Genomic DNA, 23,728 nt, shown 5'->3' on the forward strand with positions numbered 1-23,728 from the left:
GGGAAAGGAAACAGTGAAGTATCTCTCTATGATCAAGATCACACTGATCTTCACAGGCATTCACCAGCAACCTGGGCATATCTAATACAAATCCAGATACTTCCTTTCCTCACATGTTGGCTTGATAAACAGCATAATGCTCTCTGTGAAGCATTAGAGACAAAATTATGAGAACTGGACCAACACACATACACACCAGAAAAAGGCTGAACTCCTCTTTACCTAGAGCTTTGCAGCTACGCTTGTCAGGTCGCAGCTCGTAGCCTTGCTCACACCAGCACTGGAAGCCTCCTTCACTGTTGGTACAGCCTTGGCTGCAGTAACCTTCCTCAGCACATTCGTTCACATCTGCATGTTCCAGACAAAGGGAGAGAGTTACCATGAGAGCATCAACAAGCCAATCTCACCGACAGCTTGCTTCTGCTTTCATGCTCTGATCTGCACCCTATCACAGCCATCAGCTTCAAGCACATCAAAGCAGCAGGGAGGAGGCTACTGCTCTAAAAACCCACCTTGGCATGATCGGCCATCTTCCAGGAGCCTGTAACCTGTGTGGCAGGTGCACTGCACCATCCCTCGTACCATCTGGCACTTCTGAGCACAACCACCATTGTTGACATTGCAGTTCTCCTCCCCTGTTCGTGGACCTGCAGAAGGAACACGTGAAGATAACTGAGCTGAAACCACAAGGCAGCTGCTTGTGCCCTCAGCTGTTAGCAGCAGTCGCCCTTCAGAACAGGCTGAGCAAGAGAGGGAGGACACAGGCTGTGCTGGAAGCTGCCTCTTCGCAGTCACAACTCTCCCCTGCAGGCCACAGGTAAAGGAGACAATGAACCTCAGAATAATATGCTTTTAGGCTTCACTGTTTCTGCAGATAAACTTTGATACCTGAGATCATAATCTTCTCCCCATTATTCCTTGTCTGCAGTATGTAACTGGCAAAAGAACCAAGGCTTTTTTCCTCAGTCTTCAACTCTCACCCATTATCACAGCCCAGGTTTTCTTCCTTACACACATGGTTCAGCAACACCAGATAGACTCCCACACATCACATTTATATTTAAGATTGAACTGGGAGGACTCACGGCAGTTTTGATGTGGGCTTTCATCACTGCCATCTCCACAATCATTTGCTCCATTGCAGAGCTTCCTCTGGCCAATACAACGCCCATTCCCACAGAGGAACTGGTCTGGGGCACACTGAGGGGTCCCTGCAATAGAAGTGGAAAGTAAGCACACCACAGCTTACTGATGGAACAACAGTCATGGTGAAGAAAAGGATACAGAACACTTTCTAAGATTTGTTACAAACTTTACATATGAGCACAAATCCATTACTTCCTCTTTCCGTGAATTCAGCTCATCTTGCCCTCCTTACTGCTCCACATATATTTATGCTAATTTGGAGGCCTGCAAACTCTCCTCCAGACTGAGTCCAAAGGAGTTCAGCTTTGGGAAGTTCAGCTATTTAGTTGCTCTCAGAATGACTGGAAGGTCTTGGCTTAGTTCCCTTCGTTTCCAGATTCCACAACCCTACTCAGCATGTGCAAGAGAGGAGTCAGTTCCTTGCTTTAATCATCTGATGTGTCACCCCAGCATGGCTATGGATCTTAAACCTGCCAAGGAATGAGCGTCTTGTCCAGCCCTAACTGCACTGTGACAGACTTGGAATGAGATTTACACACATCCTTGAAATCTGAGCTCAGGCAACAGGATTTCACACATGAGCTACAGGCTTCGACTTCTGCTGTTGGCAGGGAGACTCTACAGAATTCTTGTAAGTAAAGTAATACTGTTCGTAGGGACTTTGCCAATCTGATTGTTTCTTCAGCAATAACTTCACTGCCCTGTTGCCTCTTATTTCTTGTACCTCTTAAGCTGACTTGGTCAGTGGTTTCCAAATCATTACCCTCTGATAATCCTAGGAAGACAACAGGACAACACAGTTATCAGCAAAGAAACAATTACATTGTCAGACTGCCTGTAAGCAGCATGGAAAAGGGTAGTTTTGAGATTAATAAAAAGTACAAAAAAGAACTAACAGACACACCAACTGGGAACATAAAACCAAATCACACACAGATTCACTTTTCAGAGCACAGGAATGCTTTATATGAAGAATACTGAAACTTGGACTGCATTTGTCATATTGAACATAAAGATTCTTACATCAGCTGACTTCCTAGTTTTCTAGGAATTTTCTCTCTATGGCCAATAAAAATATAATTCTGCTCTAAATGCAAGAGGCGACACAGGATTTTAACTACAGACACTGAGACAGCACACTACTTCGCTTAGAGGAGCCAGCACACATTCTTCTTGGAAGCCCCAAGTTCGTTTTTACCTGCTGACTATCACCATAGAACTAATGCAGAACTGCACAACTAACCTTACAGTAACAATAGCTTAGAGCTTGGTTTGAGGTGGAAAGGTTGAATTTCCGTGGCTCTGGAAGTTTGACTTGGCTTCTGTGTGACAACTGTTCTTTCAATATCTCTAAATACCTTTGTTATCAGGATGAAGAAACAGGGTTACGGGTTTGTCTTTAAGTACAATCGCTCTTTGCAGGATCACTACCATCTCCTGCACACTGGTGCTCATAACAGCTGATCAATCTAGAGCAGCTGCTCTCAAATGGCTACCAAGTGTGCCTCTCCAGGTCCTCTGAGCTCAGCTGTCCTTCTGGAACACCCACTCTTCCCTCCCCAACAGGCCCAAACAAGGGGTATAGTTTCACAAGCCCCTTCTGTCACCACTAAACCCACTGTTTAAAATACACTGATCCAGGAGGGTCAGTATGCACAACTGGACTCCACTCACTGGGATGAATTCATGGACCAGTACACACTATTCCTCAACAAGGCCTATAGACATCCTGAAAGATTTAAGGAAAACAGAAGATTCTAGACATTCCTTGAATCTTGGCCATAATACTAGGGTCTGTTGAAACCCTCCTCTTCTCCATTACCACTATTATATAAAAGAATAGCTATATGCAAAATGATTACTCAGAAGAGAGAGACACCTGAGCAAGTACCTAAGGGGGAAGCTGACACCCTTAACCTCTAAAATAAAGGCTTTACCCTTTACTTCTACAAAATGCCTTTTTTGAGTCCACTGCCTACTAGAATTGCTTGACAATTTCACAAAGCAACATGAAAGCTATCCAGAACCATCTAGAAGACGCAAGTGAGACATAGTCCATTTGACAAAGATAGCAACTTTGCACACTATTAATGTTTCCAAGTCTGAATGGAATCACCTCAAAGCTCTGGGGTAATTCATAGTGTAGGGACAGGATAGGAAGATACAGGGATCTGATGTTTGACCAGAAAATGCCATCGCTTAAGTTAGTTTAAGCACACAGACCTGCACCTGTTTGCAAGTGTGTAAGACAGCTTAGAGATCCCATTCTTTGGGAAGGATGGAAACTGTACGCTGAACTCAGTGAAGCAATCCAAAAGAGACTTCACTACCTATTACCTCCAGGACAGAAACAATAGCTATAAGCAGCAAGGCAGTGGGCCAAACCTGTGTTCTCACAGTTCTCCTCATCACTATTGTCAGAGCAGTCATCTTCCCCATCACAACGCCAGGACAGACGGACACAGCGCCCTGATTTGCAGCGAAACTGGTCAGCTGTGCACATAGATGTAGCTGAGGGACCAAAGAAAAGAACATTAGATGAGCAAGAAGGATCAGAAGAGATGAAATTCCAAAGCTTAAAGTCCCAAACACTCTTTTGCCTCTGCAGAAACTGATTGCTTCCACCATTTCCCAGCACTCACTGCAGTTCCTCTCATCTGACTGGTCATCACAGTCGAAGTCTCCATCACACCTCCAGCCAGCATTAATGCACAAGCCACTGTTGCACATGAACTCTCCAGAGCGACAAGGCTGGTGAGATGCTGCAGAGATGGTAAAGAATATAAAGAGCAAACTCAGACCACTGTAACATCCTCAAAGCCCCTCAGCACCACCCTTACACTCCACTGTTGTGGAACTTGCTCCTGAATAGACTCCTCCTGGAAACTGCCTTAATTTCTGTACGGAGAAGTGTGCTTACTACACAGTTCCCATCATTATTTTCACTTCCCTGAGTTTTTTAAAAAACTAAATAAATTAAAGAGCTAGCTTATGTGTGAACTATTAGATTGCCATCTACAGCACAACCCCTCTCCACCAAATGCAAAATCCATTTAGGTTTGCAGCGCAGATGCTTGGATCAATATATCACCCTGCACTAACTTACAGCAGTCAGATTCATCAGACCAGTCCCCACAGTCATCGTCGCCATCACAGTGGTAGATGTCCAAGATGCAGCGTCCGTACGCACACTGGAACTCCTCCAAGCTGCAGGTGGCAGCTGGAACATCTGATGCTAAGAAGGGAATCAAAATAAAAATGCCTGAGATGACAGGGCACAATCTAGTTTAGATGCAGCCTTTCCAGTCTAATAACACACTAGTAAGTACTCAGTGGAAAGGTGTTGGAAAATACTAGCCATTGCTGCGTATTGCTGCATGACTCATATTACTGAGAGGAACTTCAATGCTGTTTGTGCTTCACTGAGGGGTAGGTTAAACCTAGATATAAAGACACTCGTGCAGACAATCCACTAAAAAGAGGGTTTTTTAAAAAAATTACGTAATATGTGAGTCTATAAACACTAGTTTTTCAAGAGCTTTTATGTTCCAGAGAAGGAAAGAGCTATGAGGAAGGAAGGTTGATGGGAAAGCAACAAAAAGGATCCAAGAGTGTCACCTTCTGTCTTATGCTTAGATTAGATATTAGGTATTATTATTAGATATGTCTTATGTTTAGATTAGATATTAGGAAGAAGTTCTTCACTGTGAGGGTGGTCAGACACTGGAACAGGTTGCCCAGAGAAGCTGTGGCTGCTCCTCCCTGGAAGTGCTTAAGGCCAGGCTGGATGAGGCTTTGAGCAACCTGGTCTAGTGGAAGGTGTCCCTGCTGATGGCAGGGGGGTTGGAACTGGATGATCTTTAAGGTCCCTTCCAGTCCTAACCATTCTATGATTCTATGCTTGAAACATTACATCTTAGTGCCCTCCAGAAAGTGTTTAAATTGTTTATTAAACCTGAAAAAGGTAGATAAAAAGAAAGATGGAAAAATAAAGATACCCTCTGGGGTAGCTCTATATTGAGGACTGAGGCATGTCAGAATGCAAGATTGAAATATAAAATGATTCCTTTAATATTTTAACAAAAATAAGCACTTGAAGACCAAAGGAAGCAAGCAAGCAGCAAGGTGCTCAGGTCTGTACTTGACCTTTGAGGACCTCTCACCTCCCTTTCCTCTCCAGTTGTCGGCAAAACACCCCAGTGCCTTATCAGTAAGGGGCACTGCCAGACAGATGACCCTGGGCAAAGCCCAACAAACTTACAGTCAAGGATTTGCCCACTGTCCTCTGTTCAGCAGTACACTGTGTGGGAAGGGATGAAAAATATTTTGAGTCCCACACAACAGAATGTGACACGTGTTCTCATACTGTCCAGAGAATGAACTGCATGTTTCAGGCATATGAGTCTTCCAACTGAGGAGCTCTGAAAATAAACTCACTCAACAAAAATGGGAAAGAAAGAGTGACAGTCTGGGAAGTGAAGTACACCTGTCTCTCCAACCTGAAGTAGTGGGCACAGCCTGTAGGTGTGCAGAAAGAGTTTTAGTTCAGTGGCTGGATAATAAAATGTGTGTTAACTTGTGTATCACCAAAGGAGCCTGAAAGGAGTGTTTGGGCCTTCTGGAGGAGAAAATGAAGTCAGTGACTTAAATTCTCATGTACTGTGATGCAGTTATAACACACACACCTCCTAAAGAAACACAGACACAAAAAGAAAAAACACACACAAAAAAAAACCCCCAGTGTAGTCCCACCTTGTCCTAGATGAATGACAAGCAGGACTGCAGATAAGGAAAAGATGACAATCACATGGAGGAAGGTAAGAGAAAGGGAGGCAGACAAAATGAGCTTTTTAGTGACTTACTTAAAATGCCTTATAAAGAAAACTGCCAGCCAGGACTGGAGAAGCATTCCAGCTGAGAGAAGCAGGGGCACCAGTTCTGGGTGCCCCTCCACTCCCACAGGAGGCAAGGTTGAAACATCTCCCCTCTCTTCCCGATGGCCTATTCATGGCCTGCAGGGAAGTGACAGGCAAGGGAGCAAGAAAGGGAGAGGGGGGAAAGGAGAGGGAGAGAGGCTGGCTTCCTCTTAGAGCCCTTTCCTGGCTTCCAAACGTTTGCAGCCCCTGGCTCCCTGCCAGCTCTCATTATCTGGAGAGATAAAAGACAACTCCCCCATGCATCCACTCCCCCTGCCCTTCAGGAGCTGGCGGCCCTGATCCCCCTCCCAGAGCCTTTTGAAGTTTCCTGCTATCTAGAACAAATTCTGCAAAATGCCTTTGAGAGCAGGGTGGGGGAAGGGACCACTGCAACTTCCACAGACACCAACAGCGCTCACAGAGACAGGAGAGGGGCAGTGTGGGTTAGGAAGGGACATAATAGACTCCTGTCCCACTTGCTACAAGCCTGTGAAGGTGGAGGAGAAAACAACTGTTGTGGGCCCTGACGTCCCCCTTTCCCATTAGTCACTTTTCAGACAATGTCCTGTATAAAGCATCTGAGTGAAGAGAGGTTGGTCAGGCAGGCAGCTCGCCAGCTGGAGATGGGCAGTCCCTGAGGATGCTGCTAGTAGGCACAGCCCCCCCTCTCCCACCCTGAAATTTCAGGCAGGAATCAAGAAAAGAGGAAAAAGAAGGGAACAGTTTGCTGCCCTTGCTCTCCAACTCCTGCAGTTTTAGATAGAGCTGCTGTCAGTAAAGCACAAGCCTCCTGCTCTGACTCAAGGTCACACAGCCATGGGAAGGAACAGGGAAGCAGCCAGGCACCAAGTATGCCTGTGAGGTAACACCAGAGATGTACCATTCTCTTGTGCCCTCTGGGGTAGGCAACAAAAGGCAGCATAACTGCCAGTACAGGCAGGACTAACTTGTTTTGATCTCTGCTGCAGAAAAACGTGCCAAACCCCAAGACAGGAGCAGATCCAAAGGGCTATTTCCTGTGGTTACAAAGCAAGGAGAGCACTTACGGCAATTCTCTTCATCCGAGCCATCCTTGCAGTCTGTGTCACCATCACAGAACCAGTGCTCAGCTATGCAGCTACCATCACTGCAACGAAATTCCTTCTCTGAGCACTTTCTCATATCTGCAGAGACAGCAATGCAAACAAAGCCTTTAGCTTTTCTCAGAGTACCCAGGAAACAACCACACCACGCTCTCAAAGCTCCTGGGGCACCCACAAACAAGACTGCTCATTAAACTACCCATGTCATGCAGTGCCCAAGCAAAACCATCATTGTTCGTTTAACTGACACAGAGTCCTGTATTCAAAAGGAATCCACAGGATTTCACCATGGCATGTCAAGGAATAATGGGCATCAAGTGATTTTTTGCCTGGCAGGTAAACCACACAGCCTGTGTGGTTTATATCCCAGCAGCCAGCTCTGGGAATGGAATACCCTCCTCCAAGCCCAGCCCAGCCAACCCCGCTGCGAGCCCTTGCCATGCTCAGGGGATCCTAGAACTGCACAGGTTGGAGTCTGTGCAACCCCTTTTAAAGCACTGGCAGGGCAGTATTCTTAGAGCCACATTACTCACCACATTGCTCATCACTGTTGTCGCCACAGTCGTTGTCACCATCACAGTGCCACAGGCTGCGGATGCAGTACCCGTTCTGACATGAGAACTCATCTTCCTCACACTCCCGTGGAGCTGCAGGGACACAACGGAGATAAGGTGAAGACGAGGCAAGAAGATTTACCTTGCAGAACACCAAATCTGTGGCATATGGCCAGGCTGGATGAGGCTTTGAGCAACCTGGTCTAGTGGAAGGTGTCCCTGCTGATGGCAGGGGGGTTGGAACTGGATGAGCTTTAATGTCCCTTCCAACCCAAACCATTCTATGATTCTGTGATTCTATGTTACAAATCAAGCAACATCATCCTCCAAGGACACCACGATGCTGAAGAGCTGATTTCCCTTCCCCTAACAATACCAGGAGGGCCACTCAAGAGATTCCTCGAGTGTCTCTCTTCAACTCCTGCAATTCAATAATACAGCAGACTCTAAAGCTTGAGAACATGGACTGGAGGAAGTACCTGGAACAGAGAGATGGAGCCACCCACCCTGTGCTGGTATTCTAGCACAGCCCCAAGCCAGGCTCAAGAGATCCCTGCACAGAAAAAGGGCAATCCAGGCCTCCTCTTAAAGGAATTAATAGGTTCTATCATTATCTAGCAAATAATTGCTGGTAGAATTATATCTCCGTCTTCTTTTCACAACAATGCCAAAGCTATCTTCAAAGGAAAGGAAATGTTCATTGAAAAAGGAGAGAAAAAATTTAAACTTCCTCTTCTTGGTATTTGCAGCCTCATTCCACCCTCTTTGCCAGTTTTCCAAGGAAGCTTGTCTGCAGACCAGTGAGGAAAGGAAAGGGACTGCTGCAATTAGCACCTGAGGACCTCAATCCAACAGAAACTCTCCTACGGTTACGTGCTAGTCTGAACAACCCCCTAGGAGTCTTATTCACAGAACCTTGCCTTCCTCCTTTCATTAGTCTCCAAATCATTTGATCACAAACCTCTCCACTGTTGCCGTAGATATGAGGGCAGTTCAACTCTCTGAAAAAACAGAAGACCAAACAGATCCAGACCTTTTCTTTCACGAAAATCTTTGAATAGACTGGAAGATTGAACTTAGTCCTGTGATCCAGAGCATCACTCAGGAAGTCAAACCCCTGAACGCTGCTTTCCAGCTCTTTGCCCAAAAGGGCATTGAAAGACCAGGGGGCAAACTGGTCAAAAAGTGAACTCATTTCCACACAAGTTTTGGACACTGAATAGTTTACAGCCAAGAGCTTTATTTTTGCATTTCATGAGATGTGGTTCCCCTGTCAGAGCTGCTCTGGAGCACCATGCACACATTTTTTGTAGAATTCAAGGACAATGTGGAGTGATGCTCACTAAGCAGCTACAATCATCTCAACCAGAGAGCAAAACAGTTCTGCTCCTAATTGCAGGCTGATGCCAGCCCTAGCAACCAGTGCAGTTTCACAGAAGCTGAAATTCCAGTGCTACATAACACACTGGTTCTCTGGCACCTGATGCCAAGTAGGGACTTGACAATTTGTTGTGAAGAAGGAAAGCTGTATCCCTGAACATCTTTTGCTAATGAAAGCCAACCACAAGTAACCCTCGTCCTCAACACAAAGGGGGAAGGAGTGGACTGAACTACAAAGACTCAGGCAAATTTCCCTCCATGTTAATAATCTGTAGAGCACAATGGCAGAGCTCACAGCTAGCAGTCTGCTATGGCAGCTCTTTTGAAGATGGTGCCTCACGTGGCAGCAGACAGTCAGCTTTCAGGGCAACCAGTCTCTGTGTGGGTAGCATCCCTACAGCACCTCCCTCTCCTCAGGGAGCTCTGTTTGAAGGGAGAGGATGCTGGGGACAGCCCTGCACAGCACAAAAGTCAGACAGTGGAACCTGAGGCCACAGGAAGTCAGCCAGACAGGCAGTTCAGTAGGATTTGGCAGGGGTTAGGTGTTTCCATGAACAGGGGAGGACACCAAGAGCTCAGCTCAGGGAAGTACTTCATGGGACATTAACCAGCAAGTCTGCAGGGCATAAATGGTTCTCCAGCGCCCCAGAACACGCAGCTGAACAGCAAGCCAGGTGCCAAGGTGGCAGAGCTTATGGACACCAGGTACACACCTCTGTCAGAGGCAGGATATAGCTCATTCCAAGCCAAAGGTCTGACTCAGTGGATAAACACTTACATTCCTGTAATAAAAACAGTTAACTTTCCCCTGCCATGTCAGGCAGGCACTGCACCCACCCTCTCCCCTCAGAGAGGCGACTTACGGCAGTCCTGCTCATCAGAATCATCCTCACAGTCGTTGTCTCCATCGCAGACCCAGGACCGGCGGATACACTTCCCATTGTCACAGTGGAAGTCCAAGGGGGAGCAAGTGGGCAGCACTGCAACAGCAAAGAAACACCTCATGGAGCAGCAGCCAGCTTCCTTCCTGAAAGCAAAGTTCCTTCCCTCCTGAGGGAGGAGGGCTACACCTCTTAGAAACAAAAGACATAAAAACTTCAAATGGTGAGGAAGAGCAACCCCTCACATGGGGGGACAGGGTAGGTCTGTAGCTTGGCAGTCTCTCCTCCCCAGAGGAGCACTGACCATTCCACAATAAAGTAGCCACCACAATTCCCCCGCTGAGTTCCTTTTTAATCTTTCACCCCCCAGCCTGCTGTCCTCCTGTAACTGCATTTGTTTTATAACAAGCAAAATCACATTACCAACATCTTTCCTGCATGCTTCCCAGCGCAGTCCATCCTGTTTCTATTTACACAGCGAATTCTTTAGAGGGAGAACTATCAGAAGTGATGTTTTTGGGAACAGGATTTTGCAAGGTACATGCTACGGTGCGTGTTCTAGCACAGAGACTCTGCCAGCATTTTTGTCTAACAAATCTGCAAGGAGAAGCTCAGAGGGAGGAACCCACTGCTGGGGATAATTCACTGTACCTCAGGTGTGGGCAATAGAGCCCAAACCCTGCTCGAGGTCTCCAGAAGGGATGGAGGAAGGGGATGGTGGGATGATGCTTGCCTACACAGGAGTCTGCTGGCAATGGAGTGGAACCACAAATCCACAGTGTTTGAAGAGGCCTGGAGCCACAAAGCTGGAATTCAAGGGAGAGCATCAGCCCTGTCCTTCCCCCCGCAGATGAGAGGAACACTCAACCCTGGGAGGCTCATGCTTTTAAGTGCTGCCAGCTGTGGTAGGGAAGGGGCTGCACAAGACTGTTCCTGACAGGTGTGTTCTCCCAAGAACAAGGTTTGCTCAGCCATGTGAAGGGGTGAGGGCTGGAGAGGCTAGTGCCTGAAACGCTTTCATCCCAGCCCAGCTTGCCGACAGCATCTCCCATCTGTCACCAGGCGGGCCAGCCCTCTTCTGCTATGCTGCTACTTCTTCCCCTGCCAACACTATCCTGGAGGTGGGAGCACGAGGGGAGGGAGGTGGGGGAAGAAGAAGGTGAAGACAGCAGCCACAGACACAAGCAGCAAAACTTAATAAAGAGAAGAAATAGCCACATTTTCAGCTTTTCCAGCTTCCTCAACCCTCCATTTCCCCTTGGCCCAGGACTGCTGACAATGTCCTGTGAAAGCAGCATGGATTACACCATACAGAATCATTCACTGCTCTCTATAGCAAGTCCTCCAACATTTCTCACCAAGGGCCTGTCCTAAAAGCCTCCCACCCTAAGAATACACTAGTGCAGTTAAATTCAGACTTTCTCCAACAACTCTTTTCCTAGCCACAAATTTGGATGATCTTCTCAGCAGTTCCTGCAGTATGGTAGATGTAGGCATCTCTGTATCTGAGAGGACACCACTGCAGACATCACTGCTCTCAACACTGAGCCCTGCACTAGGTGACAAAATACAGAATCTGTCACTGGTCCTTGGGAAAAGGTTCTTCCCATCATGTCCAGGATGCTCCATGCAGATATATGTCCAAGTCAGATACAGCTACTTCTAGGCCCCAGAGATGTATGAAGGCGAGGGAAGCACACAAATCTGTATTGTCACCCCACAGGTATGACAGCAACCCTGGTCTTCCAATGGCCAACCCATTTCCTTACATTGTGCTTTCTCTGAGCATCCCTGTGCTGCTGCATCAAAATGGAGAGGGAGCTTCCCCTTCTTCCCCAGGGCAGGTAGAAGAGGAAAACACTCCAGTTCCCAAACAAAACCAAGCCAGGCTTTTGGATTCCCAGGGTCAGTCCCGCAGATCAGCCCTCTCTAACACAAGCACAACTTCCATACGTTGCATGCTGAGCAAACCTTCCCCGGCCTCAGCTGCAGTTCCAGGACTAAGACCATCCCCCCAGCATATGCTTTTCTGTCTGCTCTCCCCAGTCCCAGCGTGACTAATCACCAAAGGACTGCACAGGAGCCGCCTGGAAGGGAATTTGCATGCTGACTCTCCAGGGGAGAATTCTTCAGGCTCCCAGAGGTTTAGACCATTAGCGCTGGTTCAGAGCCGATACCATTATCCCACTGAACTGCTGCATCCCTTCATGAGGTAACGACACAAAATGAAATTCCACCCCTACAGGGAGCAGTTCAGCCAATTTCATACTCCCCCTAAATATAAAAATTGAGCTTCAAGCACAAGGGAGGGGGAGCAGGGGAAAGAGGGCAAAACACAAACTACCACATACAAAGGAGGACCTAATTCCCACCCCAGCAGACAGCAAGTGTGTGCCAGCCCTGACAACACCAGGGGGGAGATAAATCCCCTTCTACAGGAGCTCTCCTTTAAAGGAGGAAGAAAAAACACAAACCTACTTAAGACAAAAACCTAATGAATGAAGGTTGATGTCTCACAGAGCAGAGGAACTGCCAATGGGATCCGGGCAGGGATGCACGTAAACTCGTAACCTGAATCTCATAATGGTCAGAAACAGATGCTGCAATGGAAAACGTGAGAGATTCTGGGAGCAGCTTTCACATGGGGGCAGTCTCTTCCTGACCCCCTCTTCCCAGCTCTGTCCTGCCAAACCATGATCCCCTCTCCCCATTAAAAAGCAAACTGCCTCCACAGAAACACTCCTGTCTTTCCTTCTCTTTGTTCTAAACACATCAGGCTTCAGTTCCATTGTACAGCCCTTTGCTCTAGGGATGTTATCATTCATTTATTGTTATTAGTCATTTATTACTTCATATTTTGATGAGTTTTATTCCTATGGAGTTAAAGCTGAGGGCATAACACTAACCCAGAGTTAATGTTTAGTACTGTTGTAAATATATCCAAAGTGTTTGGAAATTTGAAGTTAAGAGGAAATTCAAAAGTTAAGAGGTCACACTTAGGACATTCAAACAACCTCTGCTATATTTTGTCCTGACATCATGAAGCAGCTATACAATTTGGTAAGTGTATTGCTTTAACTCATATAACTCATTTTAAAAGTTGCACTTCCACAGTCAGAAGAAGAGTACATGGCAATACAAATGAAATATCTGAAGTAGGAGTAGGAACTCCTTTCAATGCCAGAAATGGATCAAGACCTCTCCGGACAAGCTGATTTAGCATCTGTAAGACTGCAAACAGAACTCCTGTATTCTCTTCCCAGCTTGATATTGACACTTGCATGACCATGGGACAGTTCTGCCTCATTAGCCCCACTTCCCCAACCTGTAAAGTGAAGGATATTTATTATTTCCTAAGAAAGCTGCAGGTCCTTCACAGGCACTGCTTCCACTGCTGAGAAAATAATCACAGACTGCACTAACATGCTTTCACCAGGACTCATAGCAGGATTAGGTAATGCGATAGTAAACACAGTTAAGCCTCATCCCCCCTTTCCTGCTAAATTCCAGATTGATCTCTCCATGTGCAAAGAGACAATATTTTCTTAAGAGAGATGAGCAGAGGCAAGTCCTAGGATGGAGCTGAAGACAGACAAAGGCTCAGCCAGACAGGGACTAACCCGCCTCCCCAGGCAGAGCAGAGGCAGGATGGGGAACAAGCCCAAGGAAGGGGAGCCGGTGGGAAGAGTGAGGCTGGGCAGCAACAGCCCAAGAGAGCACATCTGTCAACTGACAGTGAGCAACACAAAAAGGCCTTTGAACTTCCAACCATTTCCCTGAGCTCATCCTTCTGCATGGTCACACTGGACATCATCCAAGGTTTCAGCAAAGCTAGGTCTATCGTAAGGCTGCTATTCCTCCCCCTCTCCCAACTCCGATTACACAGGGCACTCTTTTATGGCTGAGCAGAAGGAGAAGGGGGAGGGCAGGAGGAAAAGGGAAGTTTATAAGGTGAAACGCAGACTGAATCACATCCCACTGCCCTTTGAATACTTGATCCTTGTCGCCTGTGGCGAGCAGGTTGTTTTGTACCCAAGGACAGCAAACAACTGGTGATCAGAGGTCTGCAGCGCAGTGGTTTGAACAATACTGCTTGTTTAATTAGAGAAACTCTCTGTCATGTGAAGAACAAGAAGTTAATTTAAAAAAATAAATACAAACAAACAAAAAAATCATTAGAGACAACTGCAGCCTGACCTCCAGCTATGTCCACACTCATGCACGTGTATGAGCACATATAAACACACCAGCACAGATCTGTGTGCTGACATCTGTAACACAGTGAGCAGAGAGTCCAGAAACGAGAATAAAGGATGTTAGTCCATTCTCAGGAAGAAATAGGAGATACTGCCTTTTACTAACCACATTTTAGAAAATCTAGTTTCAGAATAACATCAAGTGTTTCCAATCACACTGCTGAACTGTACTTAAGGATGCTGCTGATCAAAAGGAAAAAGAAAAAACTTAAAAATAGTATCGACACCCAATCTTTCACAGCGCTTTGATCACAAGCGCTCTGCCTGAGGGGGCCCTCCACTAATTCTGATGCCTTTTAAAGGAAACACACACATACTCCAAGCCCAATAAAATGAGAAAGTATTGCTGCAGAGATGGAACTGGTGTCTTTTGCAGAGAAACTTCAACTGTTGTCAAGAGTTCCTAATTAGTAAAACTTGAAAGTTAGAAGTGAAGCTTCACCTGAGCTCTTGCATCTGAGCTCAAGACTGGTGATTACATGAAGGGCAGAGGGAAGATGATGCTTTTAAAGTTTATATTAATTTTAGTAAAAGATCTGTGAGATTTTTAACCTCACATCACCTCAAAAAATTTTGGTGTGGGACTGATAAGCAGGCTATACTGATGGCCCTGTTCTTGGTAAGGAAGAGACCTTCTTCCTGGGCTTGAATGAGTTGTAGCTTAACAGGAACTGTCTAAATTTCCCAATGAGATGGGAAAAACAGACCACTTTCAATAACCTCTAAGGTAAAAGGAATAAATTCTTCTTCAGTCCTTTTAAATGAAAAAGTATTGTACAACAGTGCATGGAGCTAAGCAAGCCAGTCTGCGTTACAATGAGTACACATTTACAAGCTGATGAGGTATGATACAGATCCAAAATTCAGAGTAAGGCATCTCTGCTGGGGGATGGCTAGGAGGGGATTTGGCGTATCTTAGGAGAAACAGAACTATTTATCAATCCTCAGGCCAAGTTTATTCAGTTGTCCTTTCACCCTTGCCACAGGAAGTAAGACTCATTCACACCAGGCTGGACTTCAAAGCATATGCAGGAGGGCAGAATGAAAACCATTCCTCCGCTTGCATGCGGCTTTCGTTAGGGACACTCCAAAGTAGCCTCTGTTGGCACAAGGCAGGAAGGCAGCTGAGCTACTCTGTGCATGTGTAGCAAGGGCTTCCAAGCCAGAGACTGTCAGCAAGCCAGAGGGCTGACACCAGAGAAAGTCTACGAAGCTGGCATGACAGCTGGGAGGTTGCTTATTACTATTATTACTACAGCACTCTGGCTTGTAAACATGATCCAGAGCAGGAAGCAAACATGTCACGGAATAATTGGCTCCCATCACAGCAGGGCTTCAGATTTGCAAGAAAAACAGTTCCTGTCACAGCCAGGTAAGCAGAGGTAGGACTCTCCCAAAAACAACGGGAAAATACCTACGAGAGGAGGACGTTCTGAGGACACCAATACAAGTGGAAAACATCTGGGGTGTGCAGAAAGAGTTACAGTTGAGGAAAAACATAGGACAACTCAAAAAGTGGGAATTTGTTTTATAGTTTGTAACAGAACATTAAAAAAAAAAAAAAAAACCACACCACATTTTAAGAATTTATCTCAAAACTGAAAATCTATCTCAAAAGGAAGAAATGTTCTCTGTGTCTGCTCTTGTTTTTCATATTTTCATAGCTGCAACTCCTCTTATGAACTGCCAAGTATCTTGCTGGTTTCTTTTTCTTTCCCTCCCCTCTATATAATGCATGTCAAGCTCTCATTCTATAACTGAAATGATACCTTACAAGTTCAGGGCTAGAAAATTGCATTAATTCTGTATTAATTGATTGCATTAATTAATACAGAATTTAGTAAACTCCATCAACTACTCTAGTATATGCAGTGCTATATAGACACAGATGCACGACTGAATTTTGACTTGCTGAAGTAATTTTCACCTTTCCCCACCATCTCATGTTTCACTCTCTTGCTTTATTAGCACTCCAGTGTCTTCCCATTCTCCCCTCCCTTTCCCAAGGAAGCGGATAGAACTCTCTCAGGAACTCACTCTTGTTGTTGTTTCAGTTTACAGTATACATATGAGCTGATACACTAAAGGAAAAGTCCACCTGAAAATGAGCATGCCTGCAGTTTTATTTCTCTGAGAAGTTAGGACATTCACAGCAGAAAAGAGGAAATCTTATAACTCTAAAACTAGGTTGCAGCAGACCAGTGGAAATGTGGGATTCCTTGCAATTACTTCTCTTCACTCTTCTGATCACAGCCATCTACTTGATGATATTATAACTCTTGTCTTTAAAACTCAGAGCTGTACTTCCATACATTGCTGAAAAAGAATCCTGACAGCATTAGCATCTCAGAAGAGTACATATAATAAGTGGTTTGCACAGACCCAGGTTCATCAGTCAGAACAAACCACTGGGCTCACCCCAGCATGAAAACAAGCCCCATACTTTTTAATGAACCTCACTATTTTTTAACTAGGCCTTTAAAATATATCTGGTGCTTGTAGGATGATTTCAACATGATAACCCAAACCTACAGCTCAATATTTGTATTAAAAAGAAATTCACCAATTTCAGACCTGGTATAAGTCAATAAATAAAAAAAATAAATCAAGTTCAAAACCAAGAAGTGGTTCAAAATTTCACTGCAACCTGATTTTCACAACAACTGCACTGTATGCATGTCACAGGCAGATGGCCAGGGAAGGAGAGAAAATCTGAACTGACCGTTCTCATGTACTATGCACAAGCATCAGTGCTGACTTGTGAGAAGTTTAAATTGATTTAAAGTTTGAGTTGCTGTTTCAAGAGGCTCATACCCCACCCCTGCTCTTGCACTCCTGTTGCCTTCTTCATACTTGGTAGTCAGCAAACAGATCAAATGAAAATTAACCCCACAAATGAGTACACCTTCACAAGGCTCCTGTAAACCAAGCAAAAGAGAGGGATTAAGCCAAGCAAGCGATCTGTTCCAGCAAAAAGTTTCAGTGCCATAATAACTAAGCAAGATAGAAAACAGCACAGGCAGCTACCAAGAACCTACGCTGTAGAGTTGATTTAGTTCTTACCAGCTAACAATAATATCACATACCTGGACTCATAATGAGCAGCTACTCAAGGCAAGATTCAGCAGGCTTAATGGAGTAAGTGTTCCAGGGCCCCCGCACTGCAGCCTCGCGTGTGCGTGCTGAAGGCAGGCACTTCACATTTCTATAGAGACCCTGGCCCCGTGGCTTAACTTTTATTTTTGCTTTCTTCTTTCCACTAAATTGCACTCAGAGTACTTCTGGCTGTCAGCTGAGAAAGTTCTCCTCTTTGTATTTCTTCTACTACGATGCAATACTTAAAAAGGCAGCTCATATTCTAGTCCTTCCCCTTGAGTCACTTTTCTACTCTATATAAACACAGCTCTATCTCCCCTCCCATCTTGTCAAAGCTACTGTCCTTCTGTGTACGTGCTGGCTTACTGCTGTCACTAAACTGCAGAGACCTACAGCACAAGTCATATTCTGAATGCTTAAACATTCCCACCTTACAAGTGCTGTTTTCTAGACAGCTCCCTTTGCCTCACTCTTATTCCTCCCTTTGCCTGGTTAGAAACTGTAAATTCAAGAAGGCAGAAGTCAGACCGAGTTCCTATATTCTCTGCCTCTACTTTATATACTTCCTAACCTCCAGTGCCTGAGATTATCAGCAGATTGATCTCAGTTCACCACTGCTCCCTAGTCTGCACAGCTTCCATTCAAATCCATATGGGCCAGATTTCCTTAGTATATTAGGGATACACCATGACCACAGCTTTACTGGGCAAGACCAAAAGATTCCTCTCACCCAGGCCACAGAGAGACACGATGCAAGAGCAGATGGCAAGAGTGCAAGAACAGAGCATGGAAGTAAACGTTCTTCCTCAGAAGACAAAATCTGCCTCTATTTGTGATACAAAGACTTCCTGTAGAGGTGGCATATTCATCTGCACCAGTCCTCAGTGGATTTAACATCCATAAATTTGTCAGATTGCTTTCTGAGAATGTCTGAAATTTCAGAATCAATGTTTTGTGGCAAAGAGATCCACAGCTTAGGTATATGTTGTATGAACAAGCAACTCTTGTTAGCTTAGAACATCTCCTGCTAGTACCTAAGGAAGGCCTTATTCCTCCTGCCTCCCAATCCTACCATGCCTGCTTAGCTTAAAAACCTTTGGTGCTGGATTTTGTTGTAGTGCAAAGTAAACCTTATCAACAAGTATCTTGTCTAAAACATTACTGACTCTCTCATGGCATCCCTATATATTTGTGAAGGATAACTTCCCCTTACAAACACCACCCCACCACCAAAAAAAAAGAACCCAGCACGCCAAAATCCCCTCCCCAAAACAAAAAAACCCACCAACTCCCCAACCTCTTCCCCCTGCAAAAACCCACCCCAAAATAATAACAAAATAAAATCTTCCTTTGTGCTCAGTAAGAAGCCAGCAAAACCATTTTAGTTATTGGAGATGCCTCACCTCCCCAAGCCCCTTATTCCTGCTCAGCCTCTCCTTTTTCAGCCTGTGCAGTGAGGACAGCCTCCTCTCTCCCACTCTTTTAAGCTTTTAATAGTATATCTTCAGTTCCTCATCTCCTCTTTCTTGAGCATGGCAAGTTCTCAAATTTGCGCTTTTCTTCACTGGATATAAACATGCAGGTTTTCCTTCCACTTTCTTTGATTTCTCCAGTTAAGGTCACTTCCTTGCCCAATAACCCTTTCACTAACTATCTTTAAACCAAACACTGGTCACCTCAGTTTGTAAGTCACCTATTTTTCAAAACCTCACTTTTAACCCAAAATCTTCCACGTTGCTCACTATTTGCAAAATTACAAGAAATAAGAAGTGAGAAGGAAACTAATTTTCACCAGGCTGAGTTGAGATCCCCCACACTTAAGGAAGAAAATATTCTCCAAAACAGTATTTCAATGACAAAAGCTCCTTTCCTTACAGCAATCAACAGTGGAAACCAGGGAAGGCTAGAGGAACATCCAGTAGAGGAAGATAAATTCCTCAGTCATTACCATTGTCAGGAGCCTTAAATCTTCAGCTCTAGGGAAACTTTCAGGAAAGGAGTTCCACAAAGACGGGCCTTTTTTTCCACCCTTCAATTCTACCACAGTCAGTGGAATCTAGAGAGTTAAGGTAAGAAAGCAACTTGCTTGTGGAAAGCAGTTTTCTCTATTCAACTATATAGTGCTAAACCCACCAGGAGTGACACTTCTTGTCAGTTCTCACCTAGCTGGGCTCAGCTACACAGATGCTGACACTATGCAGATAAACAGGAGCTGCAAGGTAACTTCTCTCAGCAGATCCCAAGACCAATGAGTGCTGAATACAGTGCTTGCCTTTTCCTCCCTTCACACAGCAGCCAGAAACTAGAATGTTACTTAAGAGAGTGGCACCCTCAGTACACTTCTTTACACTGCTCATTTATTTTCCATTAATATTTATAGAAAACCCATACAATTTAGTTCACAGATAGCACTTTGGCAAGGGTGGGCAAAAAAGAGGTACTTCTCTCTGTCCCTCCTCTCCCTCTAAAACATTCACACCCAAGAGACATGTAACACCAGCTGCAAAAGGCAGAGTTGGGCTTCCACTGTGCTTTATGTCAGTGGACACCGGCTCTGTTAGACTCTGAGTACTGAAGTCAGTCAAAAGTACGTAATCTACAGTCTGAGGGTGGTGAGACACTGGAACAGGTTGCCCAAGGAAGTTGTGGATGCCCCCTCCCTGGAGGTGTTCAAGGCCAGGTTGGATGAGGCTTTGAGCAACCTAGTCTAGTGGAAGGTGTCCCTGCTGATGGCAGGGGGGTTGGAACTGGATGAGCTTTGAAGTCCCTTCCAACCCAAACCATTCTATGATTCTATGATGATTCTATGTGCCTGAAAAGCAGAGAAGCACCTGCAAAGAAAAGGTTAAGACATTCAGCTTTGACAAACACAAGTCAAGAATGGTATTCTTACTGCAGCCATCTTCATCACTGTGGTCCCCACAGTCATTGTCTCCGTCACACTGCCACTGAGCAGGGATGCACGTGCATTCACCAAAAGCACTGACAGCACATGTAAAATGATTGCGTCCACAGGAGCATTCTGTGCTACTTGTGACACCTGTAAAGGAACAAAGAAAAAAAGAATGGTTTAGAGAGATCCATCTGGTTTAGGGTAAATGCAGTAAATACAAAGTGGCATCACCATTCTTCTCCATGTCCACACTATAGGTATGAACACGTACTCCACTGCAAAGGAAAACATTCACTCCCCTGACACTGTTGAAACAGGAGATCAAGCACCCTGGAACAGGGTTATTTTTGAAGGCAACAGCAAATAGCAACCTGACAAAAAAGACTTGGGAATCAGTTAGCTGAAAAAATAACTCAGCACTAGTCCTAATCAAATTCAAGGAATCACAGGTATCAGAACACCTTTTTATTTTACAAACTCGGTCTTCTCCTAGAACACAGTGCTGCTGTTGCTCCACTTAGTTCAGACACCACAACAGAAGGGACAGCAAAGGTTCTACTTTAAGTTATCTGGGGTCTTCTCCAGACCCTGAATTTTCAAGATGCAAACCTTTTACATGTCACTGCTTTAGACATTTCAGACTTCAGTGAAACAATTAAAACAAAACAAACCACACCAAACATCCTTTATGCATTATCTGCAGAGATTACACTGTGACATTACCCTGTGCATAACTGACATTTATGAAAGCAAGAGAAGAGGATTTTCAGCTCTACAAACTAACCTAAATGTCAATATATAATCTGATAAGACATTTTTTCCAACCTTAAAGTCAGCTTAAGGAGCTCCCAACCCTTTTCTCCCTTCTCCCAGCTACAGAACAATACTCTGCACAACTCCTGGCTCTCACTCCTATGTAAATACAACTACTTATGATATTATCCCACACATTCTCTTAATAATTCTCTGCCTGGAGTGAGAACAGGCTACAGCCCACCTCTCAAAAAGGAAAAGGTCATGCCTGAACTTCTGACATTACCTAGACAATCTAGATAATCAATATCACCATTAAACAGATTATTATTCTATCAATCCACAACCCCCTCAGGCTTGTCTGTGACTAGATTCTTTCAGCATGGTTCCTTCTTTCTGCAGTTCAAACAAACTTTAGTTCTCAGATTAAACAACAAATCATAAGGAAAGAAGCACAGAGGGATATCTGCCCCAAGTGGTAGTTACATACATCCTGAACCATTTGCAGATTATTTGATCTCAATTTGTTACATCTAGTGTACCTGTGATGAACCATGAGCTGTAGCAACCTAAGTGAGAAAAACAAAATCAAAAAACAAAACACAACACCCTCATAATTTCCTTATTTTCCATTCTAATTGAGAAAACCAGTATCTGCAAAATTTTATGTAACTATTCTGCAACTCTCTCAACAGCAGAATTCCCTCCAGTGAAGACATCGACTTGTGTAACTTAAGGTAAGATTTAAGTTTAGAGTTGATGACGTTCTTCCTTGAGGAACAATTCCATGGTAAGTTGCTTCTGCAACAAAACTGGCTGAGGAGGTCCCTGCCAGCCTCTGCTGCCTGCTCCCAACTGCTACACACCAGGTTGCAAGACCTCTTCCAAGCACATCCACAAACTGCTGCATTGGGCCAACTAAATTGGTTGCAGGATCTCCCCTTACAGACTGCCATGAGTGTAACCATCTTTTATTCTTTCCCCCATCTCTGCTACAAGTTGTCTTTAAAAGGTTTAGTAGAAAATATACATCTCAAGGTATTACTGTATACTCTAGAGAAAGTGGCCAATATCTAGTGTAACAAGGGACAGAGGCAGGAAGAACATAAGGTGAAGAAGGAACAGAAAGAAGGAAAGGCAAATGAAAGAGGGCAGAGCAGTCAGATGATCCTCGAAAGACTCACCAGGCATGGCCAGGGCAAAGGCGACTCAAAAAGACAGCAAGTGGGTGATGTAGAGTCAGAAGGCAAAAAAAGCAGCACAGAGATCCCTAAGGAAAAGCAACGCATCACCTATGCAACATATCCGACGACCAGAAATAAACACAAGGAAATTCAGAAGCACCACAGACCTCCCCAAAAATCAAACAGGTTCCTTCAAACTGGTAGTACAGGAAATTCAGGACAAACCACCTTCTGCTGTTGCCTGCTACTATTCAGAAAGGCAGAACTAGTTGTACAGTGTATCCAAGGTAGCTGCTGTTTATATCACCTTTTCCAAAGCAATTTTTCTACCATTATTCTCAACAGTACCCCAAAGCACTTATTCCAGCTATTTTAAGTTCCAATACCCCTTCCTGTTGGAGTACATCCTCTTGGATGATCACCATCCTCATTACCTCTAAAAAAAGAAATATAAAAGTGCAGTGACTGGCTCCATCTTGCCCAGGTTCCACCCTTATCTTAGGGTAGCTTCACCAACAGAAAGGTATGAAACAAGGCAATCAATTCTTAAACTAGGGGAATGTATTTAATCATTTATTTCTGGGTAAGAACGAATGAGAGAATTGGGGAAAAAAGTAAAAGTGGGTTATTTGAGCTCCTGAATAGCAGCATGGAGGTGCAGCTCTGCAGCAGCAGAGAAAGAATTAGTGCAGCTGTCCCAGTCTGCAAACTGCAGCTTAATCTACTGTGTTGTCAAACACAGGGTTATCTTCAAAAGTTGCTACTAATATCAGGTTATATATATATATATATATATATGTATGTATGCACACACAAGCATATTAAATCTGTTCTTCCCACCTCATTAAAGTTGCTATGTTCAATCATCTCTGGTTTGTGTTTTAATCATGCTACAGAAACTGTTGGAAGCTGAAGGAAACGTTATGACCCAGATGCCAACGCTTTCTCATATGCACTATCCTGTATCTTTAGTACTCTTACACAAACACACTTTGCTTAACTAGTCCAAATTATGATCTTTGCAAGTCTAATGCTTTGCAATTTGTGATCTTCAGGATAACGAACCTTCTAGTCATTATAATGATGCAAGGGGAGGGAAGAAAAGCTACAAGAAAGCTGGGGAGGGACTTTTTACAAAGGCAGGGAGTGATAGAACAAGGGGAAATGGCTTTAAACTGGAAGAGGGGAGGTTTAGATTAGATATTAGGAAGAAATTCTTCACTGTGAGGGTGGTCAGACACTGGAACAGGTTGACCAAGGAAGTTGTGGCTGCTCCTCCCTGGAAGTGTTGAAGGCCAGGTTGGATGAGGCTTTGAGCAACCTGGTCTAGTGGAAGGTGTCCCTGCTGATGGCAGGGGGGTTGGAACTGGATGATCTTTAAGGTCCCTTCCAACCCAAACCATTCTATGACTCTATAAACCATGATTTACCCCAGTCTTACACTTGGACAAGCAAATCATATTATTGTTGAAAGAGCACACTAATTCCAACCTATGAGCAGTATCAGAAGAACCAATCCTGGACGACTAGTCTTTATCCAGTAAAAAGAACAGGCTGAATGAAACCTGGGACCCCTTGCAGACAGCA

The 23,728-nt window shown here is 44.7% G+C and overlaps 1 protein-coding gene across 1 annotated transcript in view; it reads right to left on the reverse strand.

Moving 5' to 3' along the window:
- LRP4 (LDL receptor related protein 4) overlaps positions 1–20,395 on the reverse strand; it is a gene marked incomplete at both ends in the record, with an annotated part of 38,246 nt that extends 17,851 nt beyond the window's left edge. Inside the window, 10 exons of the mRNA XM_010166809.1 lie at positions 223–348; positions 513–647; positions 1,086–1,211; positions 3,532–3,657; positions 3,789–3,908; positions 4,253–4,381; positions 7,109–7,225; positions 7,678–7,791; positions 9,942–10,058; positions 20,205–20,395. Coding sequence (XP_010165111.1) covers positions 223–348; positions 513–647; positions 1,086–1,211; positions 3,532–3,657; positions 3,789–3,908; positions 4,253–4,381; positions 7,109–7,225; positions 7,678–7,791; positions 9,942–10,058; positions 20,205–20,395 — 1,301 coding nt within the window. The remainder of the gene's footprint in view (positions 1–222; positions 349–512; positions 648–1,085; positions 1,212–3,531; positions 3,658–3,788; positions 3,909–4,252; positions 4,382–7,108; positions 7,226–7,677; positions 7,792–9,941; positions 10,059–20,204) is intronic.
- Positions 20,396–23,728: the final 3,333 nt, after the last annotated feature.

This window comes from Antrostomus carolinensis, unplaced genomic scaffold, assembly GCF_000700745.2.
Source record: "Antrostomus carolinensis isolate BGI_N321 unplaced genomic scaffold, ASM70074v2 scaffold18044, whole genome shotgun sequence".
NCBI classification, from domain to species: domain Eukaryota; kingdom Metazoa; phylum Chordata; class Aves; order Caprimulgiformes; family Caprimulgidae; genus Antrostomus; species Antrostomus carolinensis.